Source organism: Castor canadensis, chromosome 1 (genome assembly GCF_047511655.1).
Source record: "Castor canadensis chromosome 1, mCasCan1.hap1v2, whole genome shotgun sequence".
In the NCBI taxonomy this organism is placed as follows: domain Eukaryota; kingdom Metazoa; phylum Chordata; class Mammalia; order Rodentia; family Castoridae; genus Castor; species Castor canadensis.
This window is the reverse complement of record NC_133386.1, coordinates 697,451-720,617: the sequence shown is the minus strand read 5'-3', so window position 1 is coordinate 720,617 and position 23,167 is coordinate 697,451. Positions and strand designations below refer to the sequence as shown.

At 44.8% G+C, this 23,167-nt stretch overlaps 1 protein-coding gene across 1 annotated transcript in view; it reads right to left on the bottom strand.

Moving 5' to 3' along the window:
* The window catches only part of Wdr27 (WD repeat domain 27), an 88,481-nt gene that overhangs the window by 22,428 nt on the left and 42,886 nt on the right, over positions 1-23,167 (bottom strand). The window contains exons 18-21 of the mRNA XM_074070055.1: positions 19,486-19,607; positions 17,889-18,022; positions 8,086-8,183; positions 7,158-7,279 (exon numbers count right to left, since the gene is read on the bottom strand). Coding sequence (XP_073926156.1) covers positions 7,158-7,279; positions 8,086-8,183; positions 17,889-18,022; positions 19,486-19,607 — 476 coding nt within the window. The remainder of the gene's footprint in view (positions 1-7,157; positions 7,280-8,085; positions 8,184-17,888; positions 18,023-19,485; positions 19,608-23,167) is intronic.

Genomic DNA, 23,167 nt, shown 5'->3' with positions numbered 1-23,167 from the left:
CTTGGGAGGCTGGCAATGTCCCCAGGTCTCTGCATCTGAGCTCTTACACATGAAGCACATCACCACACCTGGCACAAGGAGTCTGAGCTCCTGGAGAGTACAGACAGCAGAAAGCTCTGGGTTCATCCTGTCCCCTGTCCTCATCAGACCTGAGGATCTGTCCAATCACCAGGGCCAACGCAACATCCAGAGGCCAAAAGCAAACAGCCTGAGCCCAGCAATTCAGGCTTGTCTTGGATGCCCACCTAGCCTGTGTCCAGAGGGCCCATTCCACCACCTGAAGGAAACTGCAAGGAGATGGATTCGGGAAGGCACAGGACCCAAATGCAAAATCTGGCTCCCTCTCTTCAAAGAGCTGAGGATGCTGGAGAGTGGAAAGCCAACACTGAAATGTGTGTGGGAAGTCACAGGTTAGCTTAGGATGCTAGAGGTGGAGACGACCCAGAGATGGACCATGTGGGAATGGAGACAGTGCCTTCAAGATGGATTGAGCAAGAGCCAGATCCCATATGCCCTCAGGGCCCTCTAAGATTATGCATGGGGGAGGGGCTCAAATGGGGCCAAGTCCCTACCTTCCAAGGTTGGTCCAGGTCATTGGGTCAGAAACAGAGTAGTCCTTTGGCAGGGAAGTGGATGAATGAGACAGTAGAGACGTGTCAAGCCACCCAGGGATCCAGGTTCAGGACACACCACTCTGTGTGACACAGTGTATCAGGTTGTAGATGCTCTACATCTAAGGCCAAGACCCTCTCCTCCTGGAAGCCTTGTCTCAACTCAGTTTTGTTCACAGGCTGTCTCTCCCAGGTGTTCTGTGACCACACATACCCTCTCATAATACCTGCTATCATCAATATTCCCTTCTGGCTCTGCTTTGTATGGGTTTTCTGAGGATAAGGTCATTCTGTCTTTAACCACAGGTCCACAGTATGTAATACCCAGTAGATGCTCAAAACATGTCTGTTGAGCAAATAAATCAAGGTAGTTACTACTCAGCAGTTGAGCACCACTAAGACAGAAATGGCCACCCTTCACTGCAGTGGTTTAAACATGCAGAACTTGAAAAGATTGTGTGGGTGCCCAATATGCAAATAGACAAAGGCAGAAATCACCTGGATGGTTAGGTGTGAAGAGGGCCAAGCTGTGGACACCTACTACCCCACTGAGGAGCACCACACCACGGACAGCCTAAAAATGTGTGTTACATAGAGTTCTTGTCCAATGAGCAATGATTCTCCTGGTAGAAACCTCTCATGTCCTAGTAGGAGCAGCGCATTTCTGACTTGAAAGCCCATGGTTTGCCACACAGCATGGCCCAACTGTGGGCTGTAGAATTCATGGTTCCTGTTTCCTGGATCAGTGCATGCTCTTCACCTAATCCTGATCCCTATCTGAGCCACTGACTCCAACACAGTCAGAAACAACAATGTAAATAGAAAAGTAAGAAAACCATGTTTTAGATCGGAAGAATAAGTAGGTTGTAATGGAGCCAGTGAGCCATAGATACCTCATTTAAACATTCTTTTGTTGTGCTGTGAACTGACATTGTGCATCTGCATTCTCCAAACAAACGCCTTTCCATGATCTGAAGTGTTCCAAAAAATCTACTTTGACTTTTCTAACAAAATACATATTTTAAACCAGAATGAAGTGAAGTATAAGTATAATCATAGTCAGCGCCTCATCTGCCTCACCAAGTCTCCAACTTGGTCTATACAAACATTGAAATAGAAATACAGACAATAGCCAAGAGAAGGTGAACCAAAGCCAGCAGTAAGGGAAGAAACGAAGAAGACACCGAGTTTCAGAGTCATCCACATACTCAAGCACTCATGGTGTACCTACTGTGTGCTGATCTGTGTACTAAGTGCCCAGGTCCTGAAGGCAAGCAAGGCCCAAGTCTCACCCTCCTCCTGCAGTGCAGCTGTAGATACGAGACGTCATAGGCCTCAAATGGACCAGTCTCCACAAGGCATGCAGCATGGTGTTGGCAGAGGCTCACCTGGCAGATATTGGGCTCACTTGGGCTAAGCTGAAGCTTGGGTGGTGATGAGAGAAGGAAAGAGCAACAGGCAGAGAAGCCAGGCCCACAAGGTCCTGTAGTCCACTTCCTGCATAGTCTGTGCAGAGGGAGGGGGCCCTGAACAAGTACTTGCTCTCTCTTGGTCTTCATCCACACAATGACCTCTCTAGATCATGTGAGGACCCACAGGAAAGGCCTCCCACATTCCATGTAACCACCCACTGCTACCATCACAGAATTCTACCCACAAAGCAACTTACACACCACCTCACGGTTTCTCAGTCCTGTGGTCGGAATGCGGTGTTCCCCAAAGGGCATATGCTGAAATCTAGGTGGGGCCTTGGGGAGGTGGCATAAGGGTAGACTCTTGGAGAATGGGATTCATGCCCTGATAGGAGAGGCTCAGGCCAAACGTGAGGAGGCAGTGAGAAGGCACCATATTAGAAGCAGGAAGCCCACACAGGACACTGAATCTTCTGACATATTGCCCTGAGATTTCCAGCTTCCAGAACTGTGAGAAGCACATCTGGTCTTTGTAAACAACCCATTCTCAGGTGTTAAAGCAGCAGAACAATTGGAGCTGCTCGGTGTCTGGGCCTTCATGCATGCCAACCCCATTTCCACCTTAAGTGCATATCAGTCTGAGGAACATGGGAAGTGGGGGCCAGAAGAACGCCAGGCTCTCAGGCCAAACTCATTGACTGCTGGGAGGCTGAATGTGTGGGCCCAACCTTCTTATTTTTCTGTGCTGTGTACCTCCAAAGTCCTCACAAGACCCAAAGCTCTGCCTGACAGCATACGAGAAAGCATTACTGGAGTTCCAATGCCTCTGGTCTTCTGGGCTCAGGTGAGCGCTCCTGGCTGGCCATGCTGCACTCCTCCACACCATCTTACAGAACGTGTAAGCCATCTCTGTACACATGACACTCAGCTCCACATCCACCACTCCACGTTCAACTTTCCTCCAGAGCAGAAACCATATCTAATTTGGTTTCTAATCTATGCAGTCAGCAAAATTCTTGTACATTCATCCCCAGTGCTCTTGGGAATAAAGGACTTGCATGATATTAGGTACGAGTGAAAATTGAGAGTTTTCTTTTTCTTTCTTGTTTTCTTTTTGGCAGTACTAGGGATTGAACTCAGGGCCTCGCTCTTGCTAGATAGGTGCTATACCACTTGAGCTACTCTGCCAGTACGTTTGACATTGGTTGTTTTTGAGATAAGGTCTTGCCATAAGCCTGTGCCAGACTGGACCCTACTTGTGTTCTCCTGCATACTTGGAGACGATGGGAGCACGTCACTAGATGTGACCATTGGTTGGGATGGGGTCTTAAGAACTTTTTTGCCCCAGCTGACCTTGAACTGCAATTCTGCTAAGTAGACAGGATTACAAGGGTGAGCCACCATGTCCAGCTGAAAACTAAGAGATTTTTAAGGCAAAATTCAGCAGCTTTCATAAATCTGAATTTGGAAATAAGAATAGCTTCCACTAGATGAACTTAGTACTTGCTCAAGAGACTTACATGCATTAGTTCGTTAACAGAGAAAAGCATTATATACAAAAGGCCAAGCCCTCTTTGGCTATGAAATGGAAACCAAGGGGAAACGAGACCAAAAAATGACAAGATGGCATAATTAGCCATCTTGTGGTGTAATTAGCCTCACACCACTTCCCAAAGTAAAGATGGTGCAGCAACTAGCATCACACCACTTCCCAATATCAAGTAGAATCTCTTTAAAACATGAGAAAAACTAGTTGGCTAAGTTTCGGAATGGTCTTTATCACACTGTAAAGCTAAGGTTTCACTTTTTAGGTTACAAGTAAAAAAGCATTTTAAGATTTCAAAATTATCTATTGCATTTGCAACCTAAACATCTGCAACAACTTAAAACAAATTTGGGGACAAATTTTTAAAAAAAGAAAAGGAAAGAACAGAGTGAACACTAATCTGCCAAGCTTCAATCTAGACCAATTTTTTTATGGGTATGCTTTAAGCCTAGGGAAAAAAAAAAAACAAAGAATACAACAAATAAAAGAAGTAGTAATGGAGATTTATAATGGAAATACTGACAGAGCATTTTCCCAATGGAAATTTTTTAAGAAACTGTAATTGACTTTGAAATGACAACCTTTAACAAAAGACATGTACAACAAATTCAAAGACATTTTTCTAATAATTTACAATGCATCAGAGACCAGAAGTAGCAAGTATTGAACAAATGGCAAGAAACACCTTTCAGGTAAAATGCACATACATTCATTTGTCTTAATGACTAAATCATTTTGACCTGAGAATGACATTTGCTAAACTTAGTCAATTCTCACTTAACTGTATTATCTGATGACTCACAGAGTCTAGAAACACTGACTAAATGTGCAACTAATAAAATTCCCATAGATACATATGAATATATTACTAATATGCATAGTTAGGTAAATCTTTATATATTGAATTTTGAGAATACCACATTAAAATTTTTAAATACTATTCATCAGGCATTAGCTTTCAAGATCCACGTGCTGTCTAGTCCTTCTAAGAAGCTGTTTGGTCTCTGGATTTACGTCTGTCACCCACTCATTCATGGTGCTCGGATAGAGTCCAGGGTTTTGCACACCCTCCATTACTGAGCTCTGTCCACACCCACATTGTACCCCACGTGAAGAGCTAACCCCCCCAGCTGTGGTTCAATAAGCAAGGGTTGGTTCACCCAATTCCACATTCCAAGCACAAAGGACAGACACCAAGATGGCTGCAGCCCCACATCTTAAAGATGAACACCTGTACCTGGAAGTTTCAGTGAACAAATCAGCAAAGCAGACTTACCCCTAACATTCTGCATCAAGAACTACCTCTCAATATCTTGTTGAGTTGCTCATGAGTTGAGAGGAAACCATAATTCCTAAAAAATGAGATAGACCTCAACTGACATTCATGCTGGGGGCTGTACTGGAATTTGAACACAAGACATCACACTTGTCAGGCATGTACTCTACCATCCCCAGCCATAACCCCATCCCTTCTTGCGTGTTTTAGTTATTTTTCAGAGAAGGTCTCACAATTTTGTCTGGGGCCAACCTTGGATGGTGATCCTCTTACTTATGTCTCCTTTGTAGCTGGGACCACAGGCATTTACCACCATGCTCGACTTGATAGTTGAGATGGGGTCTTGCCAGCATTTTGCCTGGACTGGCCTAAAGTTGTGCAAACTAACAATAATTCTAAAAGTTAATAATTCAATCATGGAATTTGTTTAAAAGCCCAGAAATAAGTAAATTCTAATAATCTATCTTAAATTCAGTCTGGCCATGACAGGCCTTACTGGGCAACCATTGCCTGGGACTGTAGTCCTCACATACAGCAGTGTACCTGTTCTTGCTACAAGCAGTCAAGTTGACCCCTCTTCCTCTGAGTTTCCCCCAGAACCCAAACCATGTATCACCCACAGCCCTGATTCCACAATCTGTACTTGCTCTTCATAGTTTGCTAATTTAAACCTCATAAAGAGGTTGCCTTCTGTCACCTGGGAACCTACTGCACAGTGTTTAAAAACATGGTTATTCTGTTTTTACGCAATAAGGTTCTGCAAAATAAAGAAGGACGAGGGAAAGTAATGATCTTTTCTGTAACAACCCTCTCCATGCTGCTTTCTGTGCAGTTGACAAGCCAGCAAAATGGTTCCTACTGTGATTGGAAACACCCTGTTAGTAAGCTCCCTCCCAACGGCAAAAGGTCAAAAAAATGGCGTCAAAGTGAGAAGCCTGCCTGATCCCTGGAAGGCCTCCTGCCAAGGCTATGGGAGCCCCAGAGCCAACAGGAGGAATGCAAGCCTCCCAGCTTCCTCTAGTCCTGGCCGCAGCACAGACCACCCCACCACTGCCAAGTCCCTGGAGCTAGCAAAGCCACCCAGAGTGGCCCCACAGGGTCTGTCCTCCTGGGCACAGAGCCTCTGACTCTAACGCCTTGCCCATTGCACCCCTGAACAATCTTCCTCTGACCCCAGCACCACTGCACCCCTTCCCAGAAGGAATGCCTCACTGGGATTGTTGTCCCTGAGATGAGACAATCTCTGGGTCAATCTCTGGCTCAACCTCAGAGATTACTCTTTCCTATTGGAGCTGATCACAGAACATCATGGTTATCAGACACTTGTCTTATTAAGCAAAATCTTTGCGTGAGCCCGGAAATGTGTAAAACTGTGGATAACAGCGTCTCTTTCTCTTGACAGTGGGACTTCACTGACTACAGTGGTACCCTGAGCCCTAAAACAGACTTTAGAAGATATTAAAAGTTAAACTCTTAATTTGGTCACCATATCAAAAATCATAGCTCAAGCTGGGTATGATGGTCAAGCCTGTAATCCCAGCACTAGGAGGCTGAGCCAATAGGATCTTGAGTTCCAGACCAGCTTGGGCTGCATAGCAAGACCCTGTCTCAAACATACAAACAAGCAAACAAATTATAGCTGGTGGGGAAGAAAAGGATGGTAAGAAAGAGTAACGGTAAATTTGATCAAAATACATAATACTCGTGTATTGAAATACCACAATGAAACCCCTTTGCATAATTAATGCATGCTAATAAAAAGTTATTGTAAGATAAAATTGTAACTTTTCCCTAAAAAAAAAAAAAAAAAAACAAACACACTTTTTTTTCACAAGTTTTAGATGCTCTTTTGGGTAACAAGGTGTCCTTAGTACTTCACAACCATGAGAGCCTCTTTTCCCAGACTTCACACACAGCTGGGGACATCCTCAAACCACATGTCTGCCAAAGTGGGCAGCTGTGTCCAGCATGCTCCGGAAAAGCTGGGGACCCAGCTACTGCCTCACATGATGGCCGGTCTGCCCAACTGTGGTTCAGATACTCAAACCCTCCGTCCAAACTTAAGTGAGAATGTACCATTTGCACAGACTAAAAGTGGGCCCACAAGATAACCAAAGACAAAAGTACAAAAATTCACAGGTAATACGAATTTAGAATATCTCCTACAGCCAAACACCAAGGCCTAGGTACTTTAAGGATCAATAAAAATTGACATTGAATTCAGTAGTTATAAAATTACATTATGATACTTTTGTAACTGTTAAACACATGATCAAAATTTTACAAATGATGCATACCGTCCACAAACTTACTTTATTTTGACAAATTTGATGGACAGGCCGTGTGTGGGCTTCTGCTATCACTGCAGCACTGCAGCTGGCATTGAGGTCGAAAACTTCCAGGGTCCTGTCCCGGGCAGCTGTGAGCACCATGTCTGCCGGGTTGAGTTAGGGGTCCTCTCACAAGGTATACCCGTGGGGATGCTCAGTTCTGCTTTACGAACAATAAAATATGGAATAGTACGAGACTCAGAAGTGAATGATTAGTAAAGAATTTCTGAAGCTCCACAGAAAAGTCCTGAACTGGCCCAGCTCCACTTCACCTGGCTCTCAGGTGTCTGGCAAAAGCAGGTGGTGGCAGGTGGAGGGGGGCTACTGGAGGTGGGAGATGGTGAAAGGGAACATTTTGAGGTGGGACATCAGGAGCTGTACTTTTAGACATGACAAGTGTGAGAAGTCTAAGCAATACCCAAACCAAGATATCCATCAGCAGGTGAAATGCAGATGGTCTGAGCGAAAGATCAGAGCTGGTGATGACATGACAGCACATGGCCATTGTCAGGGAGTCATGGGGAATCTGGACTCAATGTCATGTTTTGTAGAACAGCAACCTCTGTGAATTTGTCAGTCCTCCACATGCGATAGAATGCCTATGCGAGTACTCCACGGTTGCCTCCAGCACTAACTTATCATACATCAGTCAGGAAAATACAAACCAGAAATGGCTGTCACCTTACCCTGCTACATGACACAACGCAGGTTTTTCCCAGGGACATTTATCACTATTGAGGTGAAACCCATTACAGGTGCAGTTACTGTAAAGGATGGTAAGCCCTGTGAGGAGAATGATCCATGTGCCCCAAAGCCTAGCACACCACTGGGGGCTCCTCAGGTGCCCAACATGGCCTTTGCCAGAGGACAGTGCTCAGTCTGTGACATGTAGAGGACCTGAAAAGGATACGGGAGTAGAAGTCATTCACTGCTGATAAGCTGGTCACATCTGCTGCGCCTGTTGTAGAGAGCCTGTACACGAGCTTATACCTACTCTTCGGTTTATACCTGGAAGGAAAAATAGACCATCCGTTTTCTTGCTTCCCTCTGACTTAACTAAGCATCCTACCTTTAAAAACATAAAAAAGCAAATGAAGGTTTCATGTCACTTAGTGAGTCATATTTTATAACACTGAGGGACTAAGTGGGTTGGCCACCTTAATTTTCCTTTGGGAAAACTTTTATTTTCTATTTAAAAACTCAAGGCATTTTTCTCCAGGAAAATAACATCATCTTATACAGTCAAAGAAAGCTCATTCCCGAGTATAAAGAGAAAATGTGTCCCAATTCTACATAGTCATGTATACAAAATTAGAAATAAGGGCAAAATAGTTTCTGCTGGGTATTGAGGGGGTAGGGGGAGAGGGAGGGGGCGGAGTGGGTGGTAAGGGAGGGGGTGGGGGCAGGGGGGAGAAATGACCCAAGCCTTGTATGCACATATGAATAATAAACTAAAAAAAAAAAGAAAGAAAGAAACCACAGTATTATAGAAAATGCTGAAACTTTCAAAATCCCAAAAAATAAATAAATAAATAAAAAACCAGAAATCCTTATTGTTTTCTGAAGGGTAATAATGTAAGTAGTGAGTATTGGTTTAATATATGTAAGGTTTTAAACTCTAAAAATAATTTCCTAATACAAAGTAACTAGCAAACAATTCCATAAGTGGTCTTGTCCCAGTGGGGCACAGCTGAGAGAGGACGAGGCAACAAGGATGTCAGAAAAGGGCCAGACCAGCACAGACGTGCACCAGGCCAGGCCCAGGGCAAACATGTGCTATCCGAGATGGGAACGCAGTGTGTTCTGGAATAGGTGGGAGCAGTATGCCATTTGGAGAGCACATATCTGAGGGTAGGAAATGCTGGGAAGGGTCTCAAAGGTGACAGAATTCAAGGAGAGACCTTGGAGAGGCGCAGGAGGAAGGCCACACAAGAGAGGCCACATGTCAGAGAAGGCATGGGAACAAACAACTAAATGCAGGACAGTGATCACACAATGACCTTAATGAAAAACCGCATAAAGTTGTATAGAGGATGGCTGACCTACGAAGTAGTTACTTAATTTGCAAAACTATTAGGATAAGGAAAGGCCTTCTAGAAAGATAGCCAGGACCAAGAGGCATGAGAGAGTGGGAGCACTGCGGGAAGGCCAGGAAAGGGTTCTGCAAGTGTGAACAAGCATGGGTCTCCTCCTCCCATCTTTCAAAACTAAAAATAGGACTCTTGTGGGATCAAGGTTTCCTTTCATTACTACCAACTGGACTATCGTTTCGATTATCTGCTCTAAGCCCGTGTCTACCTACTAGGCTAGAGAGATGGAGCTAGGAAGTGTCAGTTCACTCATCAATAAACCTTTGGGTCAGGTTTGAGATGGTGACTAGCTCCACACACTAACTGCAAGCATTTCCAAGGGTAAAGCAGTAACTGCGGGAGAATAACTGCCCACTGGGCAGTGGCGGGAAGGCACTGACACTCTAGGAGTGAACACACAGAACCATATTCACCATCTGAAAATCTTGGAAGACAGAGAAGGAAGATCCATGCCAGTGGCAGACTTCCCAGTGTGCAGTATGGAGCAAGGACAGCTGAGGGGGTGGGGACTGAGGGGAAAGAAAGAGTGAGGGCCTCAGAAAACACACAATTTCATTCAAAAAATAAAATTTAGGGCTGAGGGTATGGTTCAAATAATAGGGTGCCTGCCAAGCAAGCACAAAGCCCTGAGTTCAAACCCCAGTACAATAATTATAACCCAAATATAATTGTCATATAGTAATGATAATTAGAGTGTGGAACAAGGAAGAGAGAGAGCAACACCTCAGCAAGTGGACTGGACAGAAGTGGCATGGCAGAGTAAGGAAGCAGAGACACTCAGAAAACACTGAAAAAACAATAGTGAGCAGATTTGCAGTTTAACCAGTCAGGAGTCCTGGGGTCAGCACAGCCTAGATGTACTGGGAAGGTTCCCTCTTCTTTCCAGCACTGCCAATAGTAGGAAGTCATTGTGAAAGGATCCTCCCTGACTTGGCCATTGGAGGAGTCAAAGGTCCCTGCACTATCCTATCACAGGAACCCATAGCAAAGGTTAGGTGCTTGTCCTCTGCATGCTACCTGGACACTTGGTGTAGCTATGGGGGAAGACTTTGAGTCAGAACACGTGGAGAGCCCTGCGTGGTGGGAAACTGGGCAGAGTCACAGGGAGTGGAAGTGGTTTCCATGTGGCCATGAGGCAGGAAAGCAGCTGGGAGGAGGAAGGGGTAGAAAGTGACTAGGGCAGGAGTCAAATTTCAGAAAGTCCAGACCTGAAGGGTCACTTGAACTGGGTCCCCCACCACAGCATGCAGTATCTATACCCTACAACCAGACACTTGAAGGCAGCCTCCAGAGACTGGGACCTGCAGAGGAAAGCTTGCAGCCCACCCCATCCAGTTCTGAGAAGCAGGAAGACCAGACCAGACCTGAGAGCCCTGTGGCTGCTACGCAGACAACGCAGAGGAAAACAGGAGTCAAACAGATTCTGCTCTTACTGGTGGTGCACAGCCAAAGTGGCTACTGAAAGAGAAGCTGGCATTGCTGAGTTTCTGCACTACTGCCTACACCACTGACACCCTTAGAAGACTGGAAACCTGTCCTCTTTATTATTTTTTTAATTACCTTTTTTTTCTTTGCTTTTCTGTAGAGACTTTTAAATCAGACTGATCAGATTAAATATTTACATATTTTTAATTTAATTACAGAATTTCTCTTTGCTTTGCTTTGCTACTTCCCTTATGTTGTTTTTCTCTTTCATATCTAATTTCTGTGATCTTTTCGTCCTGTCTGCTTTGGTTTGTTATTTTTTTATACGATGGGCTCTCCCCATAGGGCCCAGGCTGGTCTACCTGTCTCAGCCTGATTCGTGCTAAGATTGTAGATGTGAGCCACCACATCCAGCTTTTAAATTTTTAATTTCAATCCTCTCTCCCACCTCCCTTCATTCTTTAAATTCTCTGTCATTAATTAGATCAGTTTTCTTTGTTATTTCTTACTCTTTCTCACCTCTCCCCTTCTATAATTCTTCTTTATATCTATTGGTTTGGTTATTTGCTTGTTTGCTGGGTTGTTTTTCTTTCCCACTTTATCTTTAGATGGATCTTCTTTATCTCTTCCCTTCTTCTTTTTAGTTCCTCTTCTATTGATTTTCACTCTTCTCCTTCTAGATGTCTCTCTATTTTTCTAACATTACTCATTAATATTAAACATCGTATCTTCTTTGTATTCTCACCCTTATTAGTAAACATCTTTTTAGTTCATGCAGTGTCATATCTGCTCCTTTACTTTCTAACTTTACTGGAGTTGTGGTGGTGATTGATTTTAATTGGTTATTATTGTGTTTCCAGAATGGGTTTGTCTATCGCTGCTGCAGTGTCTTCTTTTCTCAGTCGTCCTGTGGATCAGGCCCAGTATCTTGAGCTTGTTGGGTGAGTCAGTGGTTACTAAACTTCACCCCAGGTCCAGTGGCAAGAAAATTCATCTCAACCTTGCCACAAACTGGTCCTTCCTGAACATTCCAAATAATTCAACTGAAAGAATACAGGAGACAAAAGCCTCTGACCAATGGCTTAGCCCTAAATGTGCAAGTCCCAATGCAGAAACATAAGAAATATTATTTTTTTTTAAAAAGGCAACATGACTCCTCCAAAAGTTAACAATTCTACAGTAATGGACTCTAATAATAGTGAAATGGATGAAATTCCAAACTATCCAACAGAATTTTTGTAAGAATGACCCACAAAATCAAAGAGAACATAAACAGATGAATGAATTTAAAAAGAATATAAAACAAGGCAGGATATGAAAGAATAACTCAACAAAGAAATAGAAATTCTGAAAAAAATAACTCAACAAAGAAATAGAAATTCTGAAAAAAATCAAATTGAAAATTTTAGAAATGAAAGATTTAAAAATCCAAATTAAAAAAAAAATGTTGAAAGCCTCATCAATAGACTGGATCAAGTGGAAACAGGTTATCAAGGCTTAAAGACAAGATAAATGAATTACAACATTCAGACAGTAACAAAATAATGATAAAGTGTGAACAAACTATACAAGACCTCTGGGACACCATAAAAAAACAAACTTATGAATAATGGGCATAGAAGAAGAAGAAGTACATGCTAAAAACATAGAAAACATATTCAATGAAATAATAGCAGAAAATTTCCCAAATCCTGGGAAAGAGATGGACATACAGATAAAGAAGGCTTTCAGGACACCAGATAGACATGACCAGAAAAGAACCTGCACACATCATATTATAGTTAAAACATTAACTTTACAGAGCAAAGAAGCAACCTGAAGAGCTGCAAGAGAGATGCAACAACGTAAACCCATCAGAGAGACAGCAGGTTTCTCAACAGAAACTCTAAAACCCGGGAGGGCATGGCATCAAGCCCAGAAAGAAAGCTACAACTGACCTAGATTACTATATCCAGCAAAGCTATCCTCATAATTAAAGACGTACAACCTTCCACAATAAGCAAGACTAAAGAATTCATGACCATAAGGGAGGGGGCAGGGGAAAGGGAGGAGAAATTACTCAAACATTGTATGCACATATAAATAAAAGAAAAAAAAAAAACAATTCATGACCAGTAGGCTAGCACTGCAGAAGGAATCTTACACACAAGAGGAAGATAAATATAACCATGAGAATTCAAAACAGAATAAAATCTCACAATGGAATATTGTTCATCCATAAAAAAGAAAGATGATTCATTTGCAAGAAAATGGATGAAACTGGAGATCATCATGCTAAGTGAAATAAGGCAGACTCAGAAAGATGAGTATCACAAGTTTTCCCTCATACATGGAATCTAAATCTAAACAATCAAATAAAAATACAAGTATATAAAAGGAGAAATACTGGGTGAGAGTAGTGGGACAGAGGAAGAAGACAAGACAGGGTGATGAGAGGTGAATATGATCAAAGCATACTATGTAAATGTATGTAAATGTCATAATGAAATCCCTTAGTTTGTATGAAGAAAACTGTAAAATAAAAATAAGTAAATAAAAAAACTTACTAAAATTATAGATAAGAAAATGAGAATTAAGAAAGAATCGAACATTACAAAATCAACAAAATTACAGGAATTAGTACCTGTCATTTAATAATAACTCCAAATGTTAGGGTCTCAGTTCTCCAATTAAAAGACATAGATGGAGGGCTGCATTTAAAAATAGGATCCAACTGTTTAACATACTCGAGAAATGTACCTTACTGGCAAAGACAAACACAGTCTGAAAGTAAAAGGATGGAAAAATATATTCTAAGTAAATGGAACCCAAAAGCAAGCATGAGTATCTATGCTCATGTCTGACAAAGCAGATTTCAAACCAAAATTCATCAGAAGAGACAAAGAAGGTTGCTTCACATTGATAAAAGGGATAAAACAATTGTAAACATATACATGCTTACCATTGGTGCACCCAATTTTATAGACAAACACTACTGACATAAAGGCACAGATAAACCCCAACAAAATAAATAATTAGAATATATAAATAATTCAAAATTAAACAAAAGAGCAAATTATTCAATCAGTAAATGGGCAAATCAACTTATACTTTTCAAATAAAGAAGTACAAACGGCCATTAAACACATAAAAAATGTTCAAGATTTTTAGCCATGAGGAAAATGCAAATCAAAATGACATTGAGATTCTATCTCACCCCAATAAGAATGGCAGTCATTGAGAAAATGGCCAACAAATGATGGCGAGAATGCAGGGGAAAACAAACTTTATTCACTGCTGGTAAGAATATAAATTAAACCAGCTAATATGGAAGTCAGTATGGAAGCTTCTCAAAAAATGCAAAATAGAACTCCCATGTGATCCAGCCATACCACTTCTGGGTATATACCCAAAAGCACTAAAGTCAGCTTTCTATAAAGGTACCATATAAAGACACCCATATTTATTGCAGCATTAGTCAGAATAAACAAATTATGGATCAACCTAAGTATCCATCAACAATCGTAAGGATAAAGAAAATGTAGTATGTGTGTATACATATATGTATATATACTGCATATATGTTTGCAATGGAGTTTTACTCAGCCATAAACAACGAAATTATATCATTTTCTGGAAAATGTATGGAACTGGACATCATGTTAACTGAAATAAGTCAGTCCTACAAAGACAAGTATCACATGTTTTTTCTCATATGTGCAATCTGGGGGGAAGAACATGAAAGTAAAAGGGGGACAATTAGGGATGCAGAAGGAGGAGGGGAAGAAGAGAGAGAAGATAAGGAAGGTAATAGAAGGGATGAAAATGATCAAAGGGCATTAAATGCATGTGTGGGAATGTCATAGTGAAATCCCTTACTTTATAAACTTAATATACACTAATAAAAAAAGATGCAAGCTCTCAAGTCAATGAAGAATCATTCTGTAAAGTATATATACTATAGATATAAGCACAGGGGGAATCACAGAAGGATATACATCAAAATGTTAATAAAAGATATGTTGAAGAACATTTTGACTGGCTGCAGTCTGCAGTGGTGGTCACAGGAAAATAAGCTCGAGTAGATTTCAAGACAAAGGTATCCAGCTTGCCATATCAGGGTGTAGCACACACTGTCCACAGTGGTCACAGCACCCTTCATGGAATCATCATTTCTAGTGTTCCTGTCAGGCTGCCAATCACAGTGGACCATACTTTCTGCTTTGGGAAGGCTGGGATGGGGCAGGCCCCTGCCTCTCTGACCCTTGGATTGCAGAGAGATGGGTGCGGCTCAGAAAGGCAGAGGGAAAGTTACAGCTTCCTGGCCTGATTCAGGTCACTTTGCCCTGCTCATGATGGATGAGGTGATCTGTCCCATCCTTTATGATTAACAGCTTCAGCAAAAGCATGGTCACTGCCATCCAAGAGTCCTGATCCATTCCAGCAGGCATGTGTAAATCATGCACCTCCATGAATTTTACCTGTGCTTCATAAAGACTTTACCCTCCTAACAAAAGATAGCAAACACATAAACAAAACAAAGAAAAGCATGGTTTTGATTCTTTTTGGTGCTGTTGTCAATACGATTGTTTTCCAAATTTGCTTTTCAGATTGTTGTTAGTGTAGAGAACCATAACTGATTTTGAAGGTCTAGCTGGCATCTTGCAACTTTACTGAATGTGTTAGTTTAACAGTTCTGTGTCAAACTAAAGAGCTTCTGCACAACAAAGGTAGCAATCAACAGAGCAAAGGGATCCCAAGGGATGGGAAGAAATGGTTGCAAACCATATATCTGATAAGAGGTTGATATAAATTACACAAGGACCTCACTACTGAATAGAGACTGGTTCCTTGAAGACCCTGAGCACTCACTTCCAACTGCTGGGGTGAGGGAGGGATGGGGTGGGGGGGAGATGGAGGCTCAGACTTTCATGTTCTCCACCCAAGCACAGGGACTGTGGGAAGCTGAGCTCTCTCCCTCAGGGGGCTCTGCGGTGGCCCACCGGGGCTCCAAAGTGAAGGAAACTTAGGGAAAACAGGAGCATGTGTTGACAACTCCTTGGTGCTTCACACAAGCAAGGGTCATAGATGAATGCAGACTCAGGCAGCCACACAGGGAAGAGTGTTCAGAGTTCTGAGATGCTCCTGGCCAATGGCCCATGGTCTGAATGCGGCAGAGTCCCCAAGGTGGAGCCTTGCGGGTGTGGAAAAGCTGGCAACAGCCTGCAGGTGACACTGGCACAAAGGCAACAACAGAGCCACAGTTCCAGCAGGAAACAGGCCTGGGCCACAGACCTTCCACAGAGGACCTGCGCTGGCAGATGTGTGGAGGCACTGGCTCCTGAGCAGCTGCCGGTACCTGCGGGCTACAGCTGTGGAGCAGGGTATCAGGCAGGGGACCAGGGGGGTGCACTCACACTGAAAGGCCCCTCCTGCCAGCTCTGGCTGTGGTCACTGGGCGCACGTGACGGGAGACTGCAGGGAAGTCTGTGATCAATCAGTAATGACGGAAAGGCCTGGCTGGCACTAACACCCACAGCAGGCGAATGGCACAGCTGCCCGGGCATGTGACCAGCACCACCCATGAGAGAAGAACTACAGGTCACCAAGAGAACAAACTTCACAGATGAGGGACATCACCGAGGGATGGGGAGGGAATTCCTACATTGCTCATTGATAGGACCCGACCTCTAGGGAGACTTTCCTGTTCATTATTCCATGTTCCCCTCCCACTCCACAGGACAGGTGGGTCGTTGGGGGAGGGGCATGCAACATTTCACTCTCACTGTCATCTGAACTGGACAGAGACGCCCTGGCCTGGAGGAGGGTGGGGCTGCAGCTGGGTGGCCCATGGGCTCTTCCTGCAAAGTCCAGGCCTTCAAACAGCTGGGCCCTGGAAAGAGAGTGTGGGTGGGGTGGCAGCTAGAGTCTACCCAGGTAGACACAGGACTGATCCGACCAGACAGACAGCAGACTCAAGCTAAGTCACACCTGTCCCAGTGTGCCCTGTTCTAGAGCTGAGCCACCTCCCAGGAATAACTGGGACGTCCTACCTGCTCTCCTTTCACAGTGGAGAGCCACCAAGTGAGAACCTTCTGGACCACAGCCAGACAGGTAGGTGGCTGAGAATCAAGCACCAGTCACCCCTGGGCTGCCATGGTGTAAGGCAGATATGGGGTTCCTAAGGGGCCAGCTCCCTCGGCCCCACATTCCCCATGGGAAAGGGCCCAAGCTGACCCGACTGCCACGATCCACAGAGAAGTGTCAGCAGCACTCTGGACTTCAGGCTTGAGGAGCCTGGCCAGGCACTATCTCTCTTCCAGAGATGTGAGAACCCTAAGAACTCCCAAACCCTTTATCTGACTGTGGCACCTTGAAATCACAAAGTGACTCCTCCTTCCAGATCCCTTACTGAGCAAGGGAAAGACAGCCTATTGTGTTGGCTACAGGAAGACACAGGGGAAGGAGGTGGAAAGTGGAGCCACCTGGCGGCACAGTGGCAGCTTTCCAGAGCAGGACCAAGCAGCCCCCTGGCTTGCTGGAAGAAGCTGACCAGAGGGTGCACACAACACCCCAAGGTGGGGGACAAGACCTGAGATCACTGAGCACCCCAGCACACAGCACTGCTAATAGTGAGCAGAAGCCGGAAACAACCTAAGGCCCATGGGCGAGGGGAGGGTGGCTGGGCACATTCCTCAGCAGAAATCTTCCATAGGTAGAACTGTGAAGTTATGCATTCCGAAAGGTGACTTGGACCACTAAGGAAGGTGGCTTGCCTTACAAAGTGGACTCCTGTAGGACCTCAGACACAGCAAGAATGCAGGACTGCAGTAGGAAGCTAATAGGCCAATCTTGAGAGGGGGAAACCTGACTCTATCAGAAACACTTTAGTTCTTTAAATTTTAAAAACATACTGCAGCTGTTTCTTACTCCCTACGTGTGTATCTAAAGTACGTCACAACTTCAGCTTCTCAGTATAAACAGCAATTGTCCCCACAATGTCACTTAACATGCTACTAGAATTCAGGGTTCTCTAGCGTGTCACACCACAGGCCCTCAGTGTGGCCACATGGCAAGAAGGTGGATAAAGTACACAGCTCAGTGCTTGGCTCTCTCCACAAGGTTGGAGGGAACACATGAGGAGTTTGTTGAGCATTTTCAAATGAACACACCTCTGTGCAGAGCTCAGTGCTGAAAAGATGAGGGGAAGGCAACCTACCTTTTTACCTCATCTTTGCAGAGGTCGAACTGATACTTCGGGAGCCGAAATTCAGGGCCTGAAGACAACAGTCTGAAAGCATCCACGTAGTAGAACTGCGCAGACTGAACAGGCTTGGGAAACATGTCTCTGCCCTGGGAAGCAGACCGGCCATCACTGACCTGCCACAGACCTCAAGAGTAACAGCATCACTCCGAACAGATTCCCTTCTTAACCCTAACATCTGTCTGTCCTCAGTGTGCAAAACACTGTTAGAGGCTGGGGAGTGGCTCAAGGGGTAGAGCGCCTGCCTAGCAAGCGCGAGGCCCTGAGTTCAAACCCCGGTGCCACCAAAAAAAAAAAAATTGCTATTAGAACTGAGACACTGTTGTTCTGCTTACTGACTGTGACTGGAAGGAGTTATATCACTAAATTGTACTGTAAAGAGTAAACTCTATAATGAAAGATGGTTGAAATGTTGAAGTAAATAAGATATACTAAGTAGCAAGGATTTTATTAGCACTGAAATTTAAAATGTGTCTGAAACGTATGTCTGCCAGCTTTGCCTCTCACTGCCAGCCACACCAGTCCAGAATCCAGTATTCTGACAGCTCTGGGACCCAGCACTCCTTTTGCTGTGCCACCTAATGCATGCCTCGCCCCCAGAATGCTGGTCCTGCCTGACCCACCCAGCTTCTTGTCCCCTGAGCACAGAGGCACAACTCAAGAGGGTCACTACCCACAAAGCACTGCAGGTGAAAATGCCTTCCACACACCTAGCCTGGCAAACATCACAGCTGAGCAGCAAACCCTGCAGAGTGGGCTGTGTCCCTGTGATCGGGGCCAACGGGGTGTAGCCACCACTCAGCATTGCCAGAAAGCATCATACCACATACTGCCAGCCAGGAAGAGACCCACATTCAAAGTAAGGTTTCTGTTGCATTCACTTTCACAACACTGTGAGATTGAAGCGCTAAGTTGAGATCCCTCTGCATTGAGAGGGACTAACATCGTTGAAATTTCCACTACTCATGCATTGTGCTTGCACCTCACCAGCTCACAATCTCATGGATTGAACCTTACTTCCCTATTATCACCTCTTCTTTTCCTGTCTTAGTTGTGGATTATCAGAATCTTTCTGTCTCTCCTTCCTCACTCTAGTTCCAAGCAACCTCACTTAAGTTTACTCGAGCAAGTAGTCTTCTTCCACAAAACACACCTCCCCCACATAATGTCCTCTCAGCCACTGTGGTCACCTCAAGGATTGAATTGACATCTAAAATTATTCAAGTACTTCAGTATGAATTTTTTGCTATTTTTCGAGCATAAAATTTTAACTGTATGTATGCATGTCCATGTGCATATAGCAAATGTACATACTGTGTGTGCTATGCATGTGTGCTCATCTGTGAGTGTATGTGTACAGGAAACTGCTCCAGCCATCTGCAGCTTCTGCTGCCCTGAAGCAAATTCCCCCTTACATCCATTCCTAGTCCCCTGGTGAAGGCAGGATGGACCTGAGAAGGTGCCTGTGGGACAACTGTGAGTGTCCATAGCTCAAGACCACAGAGCAGTCGGTGGCACATCCCATGCATCCCAGGACGATTGTGTACACTACCAGAAGCAGCATGGTATCTGCCCTGCGAGTTGACCACACCCTCACAGTACGGTCCTGGGCCACAGAGAGCAGCCACCTCCTGTCATGGCTCCAGCAGACAGTGCTCACAGCTCCATCATGACCTGAGGATGGGAGAAGAGTGAAAGTCATGGACTGTTACCTGCCTGTACTTTCCCAGGACACCTAGACCTGCTCTTTGCAAGAAATAAGGGGAACATCTGGAGGTATGTCCTCGCTATGGTGACAACACAGGACCTTGGCCCTGAGTCACATTATGGTGACAGCACGGGACCTTGGCCCTGAGTCACATGACAGTTCATTTAGAGGCCCACTAACAATGGTTTCTAAAGAAAAGTTTTCCAAATTCCCATGTTTCCTAAAAGATGAAATTCAAAGTCCTTTGTGCACCTGTGAGTCTATACCTGTAAGTTTTGAAGAGAATGTTATAAAATGCAGTACTGCATAAGAGAGTACAGAGACTCGAGGATTTTATGATAATTTGCCAGCATTTTCAACAACTTTTTATTTTGGTATTAAAGGAAAAAGTCAAAATGATTCCCTGAACGTATTCACATATAACCTGACGATTTGCTGTGATGGGTTGGAGGGTTTTGTCTAAATGCCATGCTGGACCCAGGGTCCTACAGAGTGTGGCTGCCAATGGCCCCCGCTGGACTCCAGGCAGGCTGTGACCTGCCAACCAAAACTCCTGCCTGTGCTCACCAGAGCTCTGCGATCCGGCCTTCCCCTCCATGCCCAGTGTCCTTCTGGTCAGAGACACACTGTCTGTGGGTTCCTGACTCATCTTATCCTCATAGCCTCTGAGAGGGGCCTCAAGCCAGGAGAGGCCGACTTGGACCAATCTCCTCAGGCTGCCATCACCTGAGTGCTCTGAGAGGCCAACAAGTCAAGAAGCAAAGAGAGGAGCATCTGAGAGCCATGCGCTGGGGAGCAAGGTGGAGAGAGGCAGAGGCAGAGAGGAGAGTTCGGAGGCTACTCCACAGAGAGGAGATTCGAAGGTACACAGCTTCAACCATGCACCCAGACAACCAATGACCCATGTCTTCTCCCCTGCCCCTGACGCAGGGTGCTAAAAACATGCAGTGGGGGCCAAACTCAAAGATTCCTGCCAAACAGGGCTCAGCCCATGTCAGGTGGATCTCAGCGCAGGAATTACACACAGTGGTTTAAAGAGCAGGCGATGAACCAGTCTCATCACAATGATAATGGTCAGAAAGGCACCAAAAGAAAAATGGGGAAAACCAGGACTTATATGTATGTAACTTAGCTCTGTAACAACCTCAAGAAAACTAAAATTTACTGAGCAGGAGTTAAGAGAAATAGCTTTGCTGCCCTCTTGTGTAAGTTCTGGCAGTGTTCACTTAAGAAAGACCCCATTTTAAAGACTCAGGGCTGCTTAGCAACCAGAAGCAGGACTTAACTGGGAAATAATGTTGGTGCCAGTTAACAGAGCATGCCAGTCAGGGAACTGTACTGCCCTGGAGGTAGCCAGCCACTGAACATACTTGCCACAGCTGGGGGGAACAGCCTGGCCTGGCACCTGCTTCCATACCATGCTACCATCTGACCTGGAAGCAACTTTCCTACCAGTTGTGAAGTTCACATCCCTCCAACACCAAAAGAGGGTGCTCAGATCCACTCCACCTTGGCTACAGGACTCCCCAGCTACAGGATCCCTGGCTGAAGGACCTCCGACCACAGGTGCCCAGGCTGATTGCCTGAGGGAGGAGCAGGTGGGGCCACTGTAGACTGTGAGCCACTCCAGGCTGGAACAGGCTTCCAGCCCCAACCTCCAGCTATCACAGCATCCATCATTACCACCAGGCAACAGCTGACTCAATGTCAAGAGCAGGTGTGACTAAGATTCCACCTCACCCCTGTTGGAATAGCCAACATTAGCAACACCACTAACAACCAGTGGTGGTGAGGATGCGGGGAAAAAGGAACCCTCTTACACTGTTGGTGGGAATGTAGACTAGTACAACCACTCTGGAAAAAAAATGGAGGCTACTTAAAAAGCTAGACATTGATCTACTATTTGATCCAGCAGTACCACTCTTGGGGATAGACCCAAAAGACTGTGACACAGGTTACTCCAGAGGCACCTGCACACCCATGTTTATTGCGGCACTATTCACAATAGCCAAGTTATGGAAACAGCCAAGATGCCCCACCACTGATGAATGGATCAAGAAAATGTGGTATCTGTACACAATGGAATTTTATGCAGCCATGAAGAAGAACGAAATGTTATCATTCGCTGGTAAATGGATGGAATTGGAGAACATCATTCTGAGTGAGGTTAGCCGGGCCCAAAAGAACAAAAATCGTATGTTCTCCCTCATATGCGGACATTAGATCAAGGGCAAACACAACAATGGGATTGGACTATGAGCACATGATAAAAGCTTTAGCACACAAGGGAGGGGTGAGGATAGGTAAGACACCTAAAAAACTAGCTAGCATTTGTTGCCCTCAATGCAGAGAAACTAAAGCAGATACTTTAAAGCAACTGAGGCCAATAGGAGAAGGGGTCAGGAACTAGAGAAAAGGTAGATCAAAAAGAATTAACCTAGAAGGTAACACACATGCACAGGAAATTAATGTGAGTCAACTCCCTGTATAGCTATCCTTATCTCAACCAGCAAAAACCCTTGGTCCTTCCTATTATGGCTTATACTCTCTCTACAACAAAATTAGAGATAAGGGCAAAATAGTTTCTGCCGGGTAGCGAAGGGGTAGTGGGGGAGAGGGATGGGGCAGGAGGGGTAAGGGAGGGGGTGGGGGAAGGGGGACCTAAACATTGTATGCACCTATGAATAAAATAAAAAAATTTTTTAAAAGTCAATGAGCATGGACTAAAAATATAAATAAACTACTAATTTTATTTATTCTTAAAAAAAAAGAGCAGGTGTGAGCACTGTCAGAGTAGGTTTGTAAGGGACACCCTTCCCCAGACCCCAGAGCCACAGAGATCCTAGTCTGCCTGGTCCTGTAGCATGTCACAGGGGCCAGGGGCTGCCCTTGCTCACTCCCAGAACAGCAGCCACAGAGACACCTGTGGACAGCTGAAAGCAGCTCCCCTTCTCTTCCAAACTACTATGATCAACACACAGGTCCCTCTAGAGCCGAGGGCTCCAATCCCCTAACACAGCAAGGTGGCCACGGAGGACCGCACCCAGGCCCCCTCGTCCTCCTCATTTCACAATTTCATTGTTGTGATCAAACATTTCAAAAAATGTATCTTCTCCACAGAACCAAGCATGAAGGCCTCTTCTCGTGGTGACCATTCCCTGTGGTGTGTCTGACAGCAGACAAACCTCAGACAACAGGACAAACAAGACCACCAAACACAAACTAGAGAACAACTCCTTTCCCAGGATAAGAGGCCCCGCTTGTGGGATAGACACTGACACACAGAATAGAGACATTGTGTACCCCGACTCACAGAGAAGGGGTAACTTGGCAGGGCTTGAGCAGACAGGACCTCAGAACAGGTAGCAGGATGCTGGAGTTTAATCTCATCCTTAGGTAGATTCCACAATCCAAAATCAAGTCTTGTTGCGTTAATGCTCTGAAATGCCTGACCCAGACCTATTGACTAGGACCCTCACTCTCAGCCCCACTGGCTCCCTGCTTAGTGGGTTCAAGCCTTTTCACT